Below are 11,307 nucleotides of genomic sequence, written 5' to 3'. Positions count from 1 at the left end.
ACGGGCCCGGTACGCATCCGCAGCGCAGCCTCCGCTTGCTACACGCGGCCGCCCGAACAGGAGCACCGCGCATGCGCGCGGAACACCACCCACACCCCCTTCCCGAAGGACTACATTTCCCAGAATCCCCCCCCGCGGGGGGGGGTAACGGCAGCGTGCGCGCCGTGGCGTTAGGGAGGGGGTGGGCGGGGGGAGGCAGCAGTTGGCGGGGTGGTGAGGAGAGGGCAGAAGGGATCTGTCGGCAGCTATGGCCTCGCTCGTGAAGAAAATAATCAGTACTGCTAAGGCCCCTGCTGCACTGGGTCCCTACAGGTATGTCTTAGCGAGAGGGAGATTTCTTGGAAGAAGCAGGAGTGAGCGGGAGCAGGTTTTGCCAGGGTTTCGAGCAGGTCCCTGGAGGGGGGGGGGAGGGTGTCTGTCAGGCAGCCCTGGGGGCTGTCGTGAGGGTGCCTCCCCTCCCGAGCAAGGACCGGTCTCCTCCCCGGTAACCCCTCGCCGCCAGGGACACCTGGACACGAGTGGATCTGCAGTGCTAGCGGCAGACTTCAGCCTGACTGGGAGAGGGGGTGTCCTGACTCAAAAAGTCACTCTGAAATTATGTGAAACCAGTAGAATTATTATGGGGAAATAATTCTGAAAGTAGTGATAAGCAGTGAATGAAAAAACAATGCAAGAACAAGCATTATTCCTCTCAAGGAAAAAAACGCTTGCCTAGAAAAAAGCATGTTGCATAGTCAAGTTAGCAGTGAATGCTGACTCTGGAGGCGATGGACAGTGAAGGCTGAGCCCGATCCAGGATGGGCTTTGGCAGTTGGAGAGTTCACTGCCTGGGAACTGCAGATCTGCTTTTAAATGGGACTGCCAGGAAGTTTAAATGCTTTTCCGTCTAAAAACTGACTGCTGTGAAAACATGTAAGATGTTGTTCAATGTTTTCACAAGTAAGTTGTTAGTTGCAACAGTTCTGAATGTAATAATAATAATAAAAAAATCCTAATTTTAATTGGAGAAAGGTTTCTCCTTGCTATTTGGATGTGAAAAAACTTTCAATAACTATAGTAGACTCTTATATCTAAGGTACTGTGGGATTTTTACCAGGGCATTTTCTAATAATTTTTATTTCTGCTTTCAGGCTTTGTTTTCCCAATATAAACACAGACTCCTTTGGTTTAAACTTTTCCACTTGTAGCATCTTAGTCCCTTCCAGGTGCATTTTTGTCTCCATTACTTTGAAACTGAGCTTCCTGAGCTTCAAACTGTCTGTTCTTTGTAGCAATTATAAAGATGGAGAAATACAAAGTGTAGAAGCAGACAGATGTGACATGAAGGTTAACTTCTGTAAACAATAAACTGGATTGCAGCCAGGGGCCTGGCATCACTTGTGGTTAGGAGAATATCTAAGACATGGGAAGGCAACAGTTCTTGAGCTTCACACACACACACACCCCAGCTGGCCTAGCCTTTAACATAGCTCTCCACTTCTGTTGTGGATTAACTGCACTCCAACGTTTTGTGCTTATTGGTAGTTCTTGATGAAATATTGCTTGTTGTGCAGCCTGTTAATTGTATGACGGGTCTAACATCAATAAGTTTATCGCTAACTTGGTTTATCAGGTTTCAGTAAACTTGTCAAAGTCCACTGAGCAAAAGTTGCACAAGAAATAACTGCTACATCTCTGCTGTGGAGTCTGAGCATGGTAACAGAGGAACAAGGGCTTAATACGGAATGAAGAATTGGGATGTGTGGGCTGCATTCTTGGTTCTGCTACAGCCTTCAGTATGCTTTTTGGTGACCTATTTTTAATGTATTTTTGTATTTCCTTTACTGCATCCAATTTCCAGTACCTTGAGATAGGTAGGTAGATAGATATATAAAAGACTCATACATGTGAGTGTGTATGTGTGTACATATATACATCTCATTAATGATATTAAACTTTTTAAAAGACACAGCAGAGATACTCTTCTTGTATTAATGAGCAATCATTTGTGTAAAGAAGATCTGATTAACTTTGTACTCCTTGTCTTTAAACAGCATGCTTCCTAACACCATCTCTCTGATGGATGATGTTCTTCTAAGGTCATAATGTCCGTCCAGTTACGCATTTACGTATACTGAAACCTGAATGACTTTAGGCACACACTCAGATCTCTGCTGAATCAGGGATTAAAGAGTAGCTACGATTGACCCTAGTTATAGGATACATCTGCAGTTAAAGTGTGATTGGGGTTTGTGTAGTTGAAGTTTCTCTGAGCTTCACTCATGCATTTGACTGCACTAGAAGTATACCCTTTAGTTGGTAAATTGTTAATAGTCTCAATGAATGGAGAATTCCACTGGTAAGCATACCAAGAGGAGCAGAGAAGGGGACCCAATAAGACTGCTGGAGATGTTGATCTGGCAGTGGTATCAGAAGGCTTCAGCTTGTTTTTTCCCCAATTATTCGTGATTTAGGACTGTCCGAAGGCCTTTGTTGGGATAAATGTTTCATTGTGTCATTTGCTTTATAATAAGCAGTACAAGACAGTCTCTCTTTTTTAGAGAGCTCATACCTAGTCTCTCTTTTTTAGAGAGCTCATACCTTCTTGTTGCATGGTTCTCTGTGCTTCAAACAGAAACAGGAGTTTGTGGTCTGAGGGCCTGGGCCTCAAACGAAGTAGGACATGGTAGGAAAGAAAATAAAGCAGCATGTACGTTTGGTTCATACACCCATTTTCGATCAACAAGACTGCATTAGCTAGAAAACTACTTCATTCACTAGTTTCTCTTCTTTAAATGGTGTAGTTTTGTGATTTACTCCAGTTTTGTTACTTGATGATAGAGAAAATAATCACCACATAAGATATTTTACTATATCAGATAAGTTACTGGCTATTTTTACCCCTTACGAAATTACAGGAGAATGTAGGACAGGAGTAAAAGGAAAGATGGGAGTGATGGCGCTGTTTGGATTGCCTAACCGTAATCATTTTCCTGAGTCCCTAAATTAGGTTGGTCCCCTGTGAAGTCAATGGATTGAGCCAATCCAATTGAGTCAATCTCAATTAAGATAAGAGATGTAATAAAAATGTTCTCTGAAAGAGTCCCTTTCTTTCTCCATTGACATTAAAGGGAAGCTAACCTCCCAATTTAGATACCTCAGGGAGGTGCCTAACTCTAGTTTGTGTAACTTGAGAGGCTTGTTGAACTGTCAAAATAATGCATTTTCTTGTGGAATGGGAAGAGATAAGAAAAACAGTGTTGACACACCACAAACACTTTCAAAAGAATATTTCTCTAATTTCTTTGCAAAATATTTTTAATTACCAGCTGAAGAGAAGTAAATTATATCTGTTGCATAATGTTTGCTAGGTAGTTTAAATCTTTGTTTTAATCTTTTAATCTCTTTGTGGTAATTAGAGAGAATAATAATTGCCAACTCTACTTCAGCAAAAATACACCTGACATTTATATAAAAGTGTTTTGCAAATAGCTTGAATTCTGCATTCTTCTGAACTAACCCAGCCAACAGGTCATCCAGGTTATTCTGTGAGAGGAGAGTGATTGTTCTGGGAATAGAGTGATCAAGGTGGTGTGCTGATGGGCCAAATTCATGACTCTGGAGGAGTAATGCCAGAGAACTAGTGTGCAGGGCTTTACCTCACACCTGTAACGCATTTATCATGGTGCCCATTTGAGAAGAAAATGGTAAATTTACTAATCAGCTCTTTTTTGATTTTTTTTTTTACTTTTTTTTAAACTTCATTGCTCTGCAGCCGAGATGTACATGAAAGGTATTGTCTACCTATCAAACTGGGATGGAATATTTATCTCGGCAGGTGCAAAAAAATGTTTATTTACTCTGCCTCCCGTCTGTGCTATCTGCAGTGTAGAAGGTGTGTTGCTGTGTTTAGTGTTGTGTTGCTGCACTCATGCCTTTTGCCTTTCCAAGAAACAGGGTTTATTACCTCAAAAACAGAGCTATGCTAATGTAGCTTTGTATTTCCGTAGGTGATCTAATCCCAGGTCTTCCAAAGCATAAGCAGATTGTACTGTGTGTACAGACTTGTGCGTGCATAACCTAAGTCCTCTATCTTTTTGAGATACTGTAAACTACTGAAGAAAATGTGAAGTGTGCTTTCAGATAATTAAATGTTTTGATGGGGAAACATTAAACTTAAAATGTCACTTATGCTTTCAGCCAAGCCGTGCTGGTAGACCGGACGATGTACATTGCAGGACAGATAGGTATAGAACCTTCCACAGGGCAGCTTGTCTCTGGAGGGGCAAAGGAAGAAGCGAAGCAGGTAAGATGTCTTCTAGCAATAAACTTGTAATGGAGTTGGCATGTGCTTAGTTAAACATGGACTTGTGAGAAATTGAAGAGCCCTAGAGAGCGCATTTCACATCCTCCAAGATGAAGGAAAAGCAGGAGGAAGTAATTCCATCCTATCCCTGTCATTTTCCACCCAAACAATGTGGAGGTCAGAGGAGGAATCTGTATTTCATGTAGGAAAGAATCAATGTGTAACAAAGGTTCAGACCCTAGTAAAACCTTGGCTTTGAGGTGGGGAAAGATTTGTTTCCCCAGCAGCAAAGAGATTGTGTGAGGTATTAGGTAGGATGAGATGGTGCTGCATCATGCATTTACATCTAAGGAATGGATGGTTTAATATTTGTGGTTTATTAGAAGCTCCCTTTTATTAATTTACTTTTTAATCTATTTCTGATTTTGCTTACTTGCTGATGACAGTTGAAGATTTGCTGGGTGAAGTTTACTAGGTGAACTAACATGGATGTAGTCAGATTACAACTCATATTTACATACTTACCTAAATACAACCCAGCTGATACTTAAAGAATTTTGTCTCATTTTTCATTAGGCTCTAAAAAACATGGGAGAAATCCTGAAAGCTGCAGGCTGTGACTATGGCAACGGTAAGTGTTGTGATGGTGGCAAACAAGTGGTTGTTTTTACCTACCTGGATTAAAAAAAAAAAGTGACCTTTTAAAGAAAAACAAAAGCTATTCACTAAACATGCAGTTGTTATTAATAGCTGAAGGAGACAAAAGGAATCATGAGTCTGGGTTAAAAAACAAAATAAATAAATCAATGTGCAAGTGTTTGTGATGGTATCAATGGGACACTACTTTTCACCATAAGTTCCCGTCCACAGTACTAATATTTTAATTCTAAGTGATGAAACTCAGGTATAGACAGAGCTGCAACTGACTACAGGCATTTTAAGCATCCTAGACTTTCCTCCAGGTAAAAGCAGCCCTGTATCTATGGTGTTAATATTGTAGGCACTTTCAGTGCCTTTTTTTGAGAACTCTAATAGTGGAGCCAAACCAGGATTAACGTTGGCTTGGGCAATCATGGGTAAAAAATTCTAGCATAGACTATATCTTCAGGCCTTTTATGGACTTTTTTTTGGCAGCAGATATTATATATGATGTAACTTTTGCCAACAGTTGGCTTACAACAGCTTTTTTTATTCGACCTGCTTACCAGTTCTATGCGTCTTGGAAGAATTGGGCTTAGAACAAAATTTAAAACAGAGATTTTCAGAGCTGGCCAGGAATGTCTAATTCCTTAAAGTTTTATTATGTATTAGGTATTCAGATTTTTTAGATGGTTCTCTAGGTGGTAGCTCTAATGGTCAATATCTGTTTGTGAAACTTTTCAAAATGTTTAGAATATTTGAGAGAAATTTATGAAATAAAAGCAAGAAATGCACTAAAGATTTTCAACTTTTGTATAAAAATCAGAGGTCCAAAATAACTGCAGTTATGTAATTTCTAGTTGTGAAGACTACAGTTTTGATGGCAGACATGAAGGACTTCAATGATATTAATGATATTTACAAACAATGTAAGTAGCTCTTTTGTTTCTGTTTTACCAGTATGGCTTGTGGAACAAATTATATTCACAGTAAGCAAAGGTTTTAATGACTCAGATAATATAGTTCGAGATGCTTTGACATTCCCGTAGAAAGATAACATTAAAACAAAAAAAAAATTAATTTGCAAGCACTAGATCAAGCACAGCCCAATTTCTTGTGGATTTGTGTCCTACCATCCCACTAACGCACTGTCATGTGAAGATCAACTCCTGCTATCTCTACAGGTTGATCTTCCATGCCTCTCTACCTTGACAGATGCTGTGTTGTCCCTAATATAATGCTACTGTGGTATACTGGTATACTTAAGTATATATATACCTTCAAATGCTTAATTTCAGATTTTGTATCTCCATTTCTTTAAAGCCTGTTTGTATCTTTGAATGATTTGTAGGTTATTGTTATGGGACAGAGCTCATTTTTTATACAAGGATGAGCCACACTGCTCCACTTCGGGGAAAAAAAAAAAGAGAATAATGCTTGGTTAACAAAACTGAATGTAGACTGAAATAGGTGATTCCAAGGAGCCATATTGTACAGAAGAGTTTGGGAGGGTATGCACATAAGTTCCTTATTTAGATAGCTTTGGGTTTTAATTAGATAGCAACATATGGTCTTGAATGAAGTCTTTTATTTATGAGCTATCAACACAGTCTTCTGTATGTCAAAATGGAATTGTGTGTGCATATAAGCAGGGTAAAAAAAAAAGATGAGCTGGATACTTAGTTACTTGTTGTCTCCTACCTGTAGTTCAAGAAAGCAGTTGTTGCTGTTCTTTGATTGTGAGTTATGATCCTGCCTTGTCAGTGCAGGACCCTGAAATTGACATTTCTGAGCTTAGCGTTAACTCTCACTAGTAAAACTTTCATTTAATTATGAAAGTTCTTTTAATATCCTTGAGTGCCAGGCCTAATTGTGAATAGAGGAATAGGTCAAGGGCCTATTTTAACTCTGCCTTCCTTTGATATGAGTAAGGTTGGCCCCTGTTGACTTTAGGCAAATCTGGGATCTTTGCTCATGACTCTTTTGGCAGGGGCCTGTTTCTCCCTCTTGCTCTGTCTGTGAAAGAGCCCTCTCCCACTCTCTGGTCTTTGCAATTGAATGGTCACCATTCTGATTTAATCTTTCTTTTTCAGCCAAGTTGGTGTTAAGGCCATGCAGTGTCAGCAAGAGTGCAAGTTATCACTGGCTGATAGGTCACGACTGTAGCTGCCTTCTTGATGATGAATGGTAGCTTGCTGAGATGTTAGACCAGTCAGTGACCAAAAAAAACCAACAAGGGGGAAATGATAGCTGGTACAGAAAACTATTTGTCTTGTAGCCTTGAACCTGAAACTGTTTCAATGACTGCATTTTATACAGATTACTTTGAACTGTGTTTTATCAAGCAAAGTTAAGTGATTGGTGGATGTTTCTGTTTAAATTACAGTCTTCAAGACAAACTTCCCAGCCAGAGCAGCCTATCAGGTTGTCGCTTTGCCAAAAGTAAGTGTCACTTTTCTGCCTACAAAAAATTAATTTTCTGAAATTCCTTACTTCTGAAGCATTCTGACAGCTTTTCTTATTCTGGAATAGCTTCAGTTGCAACTATTTAAATGAAGACTCTTAAGTATTTAGGGTTTTTTTCACGTATACCAGTCTTATTCCCACACATGATAAGAGATCTGAATATGAGACACATTTCTTTATGGTGGAAGATGGCTACAATATTAGAAATAAGGTGTTATGATACTTAAGTAAGACTAAAGTGAATTTTCAGTATTACTTAACAGTGCTAAATTAGTAATCCAACTGTCAGAAGTATAATTCCCTCAAATGTCACTCTGTTCTTACAAGGTCGTGTTATACATCCACTTGCTTCATAAAATAGATATATCAAATTCCTAATACATTTCTTCATTGTTTTCTCCCAGGGTGCCCGAGTTGAGATTGAAGCTATTGCCATTCAGGGACCCCTCCAAGATGCTTCAGCCTGACTATAAATAGAGATTGAATATCCTACGACAGCAGTTTTACATTTAATACTTCTCCCTTACATCCTATTCCTATAATTGACGATCAGCAGTTACATACAGTTAAAATCACTAAACTTGCTGAGGAAAGGTGCTTTCTTCTGGGTTGTGGCCTTGGATTCTCTAAAATACAAGCTTACAGTGCGTTCTATGCAGGCAAACCCTGAAACCTCCAGGAGTCCTGCTAAAATCAGCCAAGCTTGATTGTAGGACAGGGCCCTTACTTTGTGATGGTGACTGGATACTCAGATGTTAACTACACATTTGGGTGAACGTATGACAGTTATACTATGGGTGATCTGGACATGGAAAACTGTAATGATTTGTAATAGTAGGTTTTTAGTAACAATTTAAAATAAGAAAAAATGACATGGGAAAACAGTAGAACACTTGAATTGCTTAGTGTATGTTTTCACTTTTGTGGTTTGGGGAATTCTGCTGTATTTGTTTCTCAACTGTCTTAAACTCTTTACAGAATAGATTACTGTTGGGACTCACATTTTTTTTTCATATGGAAGCAATTGCTTAGGAAAGTTAATATTAATTTCAGAAAGAAGAAAATTATGCTTTTCTGAAATAAAGTGATAACTTTATAATCTCTCCCTGTAACCTTTTTCATAGCAATTCAACTTTTACTATCTTTTGATTTAAAAAAAAACAAACAAAAACAACAAAACAAAACACAAAAAAAATTTCCTGTTTAATGAGAATAAATAATAATTGCACCTGTAAAACTGTGCTTGTGTATTCTGGGAACAAACTTTTCTTTTCCTCGTTATGCTTTGATACTGCATTACAAAAAAGTCCCTATCTTTCTTATTCAGTAAGAAATAATTCAAACCAAAAGAATAGTTTTATTATCTATCTCCTAATAGCTAAGGATGAAAATAATCCTCCAAGACAGGAAGCTTTCAGCTGCCATGGCATTTCAGTTCTTGGCATTTTTCTCTCTGCCATTGAGGACAGAAGCATCTGCTTGATGGGGTGATTAAGCAATATTGAGAAGTCAGGCTGCTGATGCTAGTAAGTTACCCCATCCCTCTGCAGTTATCTTCTAACCAAGTAGAAATGGATACTGTGTTTTTAAGGAACTAGTTTGAAAGTCAGCTACCTCATGGTAGAGTTGATTCCCTGTCTTCCCCACAGGTATATGACTAAGCACAGTATTGGTTTATTCAGGGGGAAATGAGCAGAAATTTTTTTCTGTTGTAGTCTGTCCACCTCAACGTCTTTGTTTTGCTCTCTTCTGTGAAGATGGCCATCCAATTACATATGGGATGCTACTGTAAAAATAGCCATATACATTATATACCAAGCTATATAGCTTGGAGAATGTACCATTTCAGTGGCAGAAACACGTTCCTGCTTTATCGAATGTACTGTGAGAGGGAATCCTGCTCCTTCCAGAGGCTGCTGTTTTTATGCCAGAGTGCTGAGACTGAGCACTTCAGAATCTGTTTCTACTCCCATCTCGTGTGGCTAACCAAATTGAGTGAGTTTGGTCACAAACCAGCAGTATCAGAAGGAGAGGACATAATGCTGGTTTGCCACAGGTCAAGTCACAATACTGTGGGTTCAGCTGTCCAACAACTGAAATCCAAACTTCAGTTCTCCTGCATGTGTATCATTTGTCTTCTGTGTATAATGCCTACTGATGATCATCTCACATACTTTTAATTGGTTAATGATTTTCATAGGGTAAGAGTGCAAGAAAAATCCAATCTGGCAGCACTGTGTTGCTGTCTACATTTGCATGGCACATGCAGATACTGCCTTGTCTGAAAATCCCCCTGCATTCAGTACCACAGGCACATTGTGTGAATCATCTTCCATCCTTGGATAAACTGTAAGTGTCCTGCTTGTGGTTTCTTACCTTCCTCCCTGTCAGCCATGCTTTCCAGCTCTCGTTACTTCAGTTGCACTATTGCAGTAACTATATTTTGTATTTTCCATGCATTCCTGGTATCACTTTAAGCATACACCAGAAGGGCAATTGGAAAGTTGTGAGAACAATCAACCCTATTTACCCCTTCTAGATGTAGTGTGAAGTGGCCATTTCTCCTGCTTTTTGCTCAGCTTGTCAATTGTATCTTGATAGAAAAAAGATTAATAGTGAGGTTGTCATAGCACGTATGTACAGATGTATGCATTTTTTACAGCATTATCTTGCTTTCCCTTGACAAAATGGGAGATACTTACTTGTATTAGAAGCAAGATAATGCTTTTGGTATTTCAAACAGTGAACTTCCAAGCAACAACCTTTGAAAAGTACCTGACTTTTCTGCATATAAACTTCCTACACATAAACTTTATTAGTCTTGGCTTCTGCTCTTGTTCTCTCTCCTTGGCTATACTATTAATGTATTTTATGCTCTACAGCTCTGACTCAAGAAGCAATCCCACCTAAGAAAAAACATGACCAGACTTGTTAGGAAGGAGCTAGTACTAACATGAATATGACTTTCTAGGAAACATAGAGCAAATGTCGCTTTGCTTTGTCAGTTAAGAATAATTAAGAATAATGTAATTGAATGGAGTTACATTTAAACAGATTCCTAATTTATAGTTGTGTTTCTCTGTTACAGCTTTGCTCAGATATAATTACTTTGTCGGAATATATTTCACTTATTTGTAGCAGATGTAGTTAAAGTTCACCTTCAGCAGATTTGTTGAACACGAGCTAAGTTCAGCCTTGTATAATTGCTACGGTTATCCCTTCTTACCTCTTGCGTTATTCTCCTCTGCCTTACTTGTGCTATGCTGCCTCTTTGACAACCTTGAACCTAACACTAGATGGCAGGTTTGATTTTTTTTGGCGTGTGATGACTTGTCCATTTGCTGATATAAGTCCCTTATAGAACTCCTTTGGGTGTCTTCACTAGTACAAAGTGGGGTGAACATACACCCCTTTCCGCATTAAGGTACAGTCTGAGACTAAAATGTAAGTGAAACACCTGAAAAAAATGCATGCTGGATGCAGCTAACAAGCCCATTACTTCCATTAAAAATGTTTGTATCGGTAAGTTGGTGCCATTCTGCAAAAAGTCAGGAACGAAAATCCACTTGTAGCTCTACGATTCTTTAGCTTTTAGCTGGAAACCAGTTGCACAGTTTCTTGAATGCCTCAGATCTAAATATGTATTCTTCAGGTACTGGAATTCTAGAATAACTGAAATAAACTCTCTTATTTACAGCTATAACATAGTAGTTCTCAATGTAAACAATCAGCCTTCCATAGAGATGTTTAAAACTTTTATTTTTTAAGCAGAATTATATTATTTTATTCTATTCTTTAAGACAAAAAGGCTAAGCCCCATAATTCTCCGATATGAAAAGCAAGTATTGTGGATATCTCTTAGGTCTTAGTTCAGCAAAGTACACAAACATTTAAGAAATCCTGTTTTAACTAGAGCT

General features: G+C 38.8%; 1 protein-coding gene across 1 annotated transcript; it reads left to right on the top strand.

Annotated features, from left to right (window-relative positions):
- The first annotated feature begins 196 nt into the window (after positions 1–196).
- On the top strand, positions 197–8,506 carry RIDA (reactive intermediate imine deaminase A). Its single transcript, XM_075495017.1, has 6 exons — positions 197–312; positions 4,180–4,285; positions 4,862–4,916; positions 5,785–5,853; positions 7,311–7,366; positions 7,795–8,506. Exons 1-6 carry the CDS (start codon positions 248–250, stop codon positions 7,855–7,857), a joined length of 414 nt encoding a protein of 137 aa, XP_075351132.1. The 5' UTR covers positions 197–247; the 3' UTR covers positions 7,858–8,506.
- Positions 8,507–11,307: the final 2,801 nt, after the last annotated feature.

This window comes from Mycteria americana, chromosome 2, assembly GCF_035582795.1.
Source record: "Mycteria americana isolate JAX WOST 10 ecotype Jacksonville Zoo and Gardens chromosome 2, USCA_MyAme_1.0, whole genome shotgun sequence".
In the NCBI taxonomy this organism is placed as follows: domain Eukaryota; kingdom Metazoa; phylum Chordata; class Aves; order Ciconiiformes; family Ciconiidae; genus Mycteria; species Mycteria americana.
Note: the sequence above shows the minus strand (reverse complement) of the source record. Positions and strands in the feature narration are given on the sequence as shown.

Excerpts from the sequence above, each read along its gene's own strand:
- RIDA (XM_075495017.1), top strand. The coding sequence starts at position 248 with ATGGCCTCGCTCGTGAAGAAAATAATCAGTACTGCTAAGGCCCCTGCT. Across the intron at positions 313-4,179 it reads GCTGCACTGGGTCCCTACAG|CCAAGCCGTGCTGGTAGACC; the intron begins GTATGTCTTAGC and ends TTATGCTTTCAG. Across the intron at positions 7,367-7,794 it reads AGGTTGTCGCTTTGCCAAAA|GGTGCCCGAGTTGAGATTGA; the intron begins GTAAGTGTCACT and ends GTTTTCTCCCAG.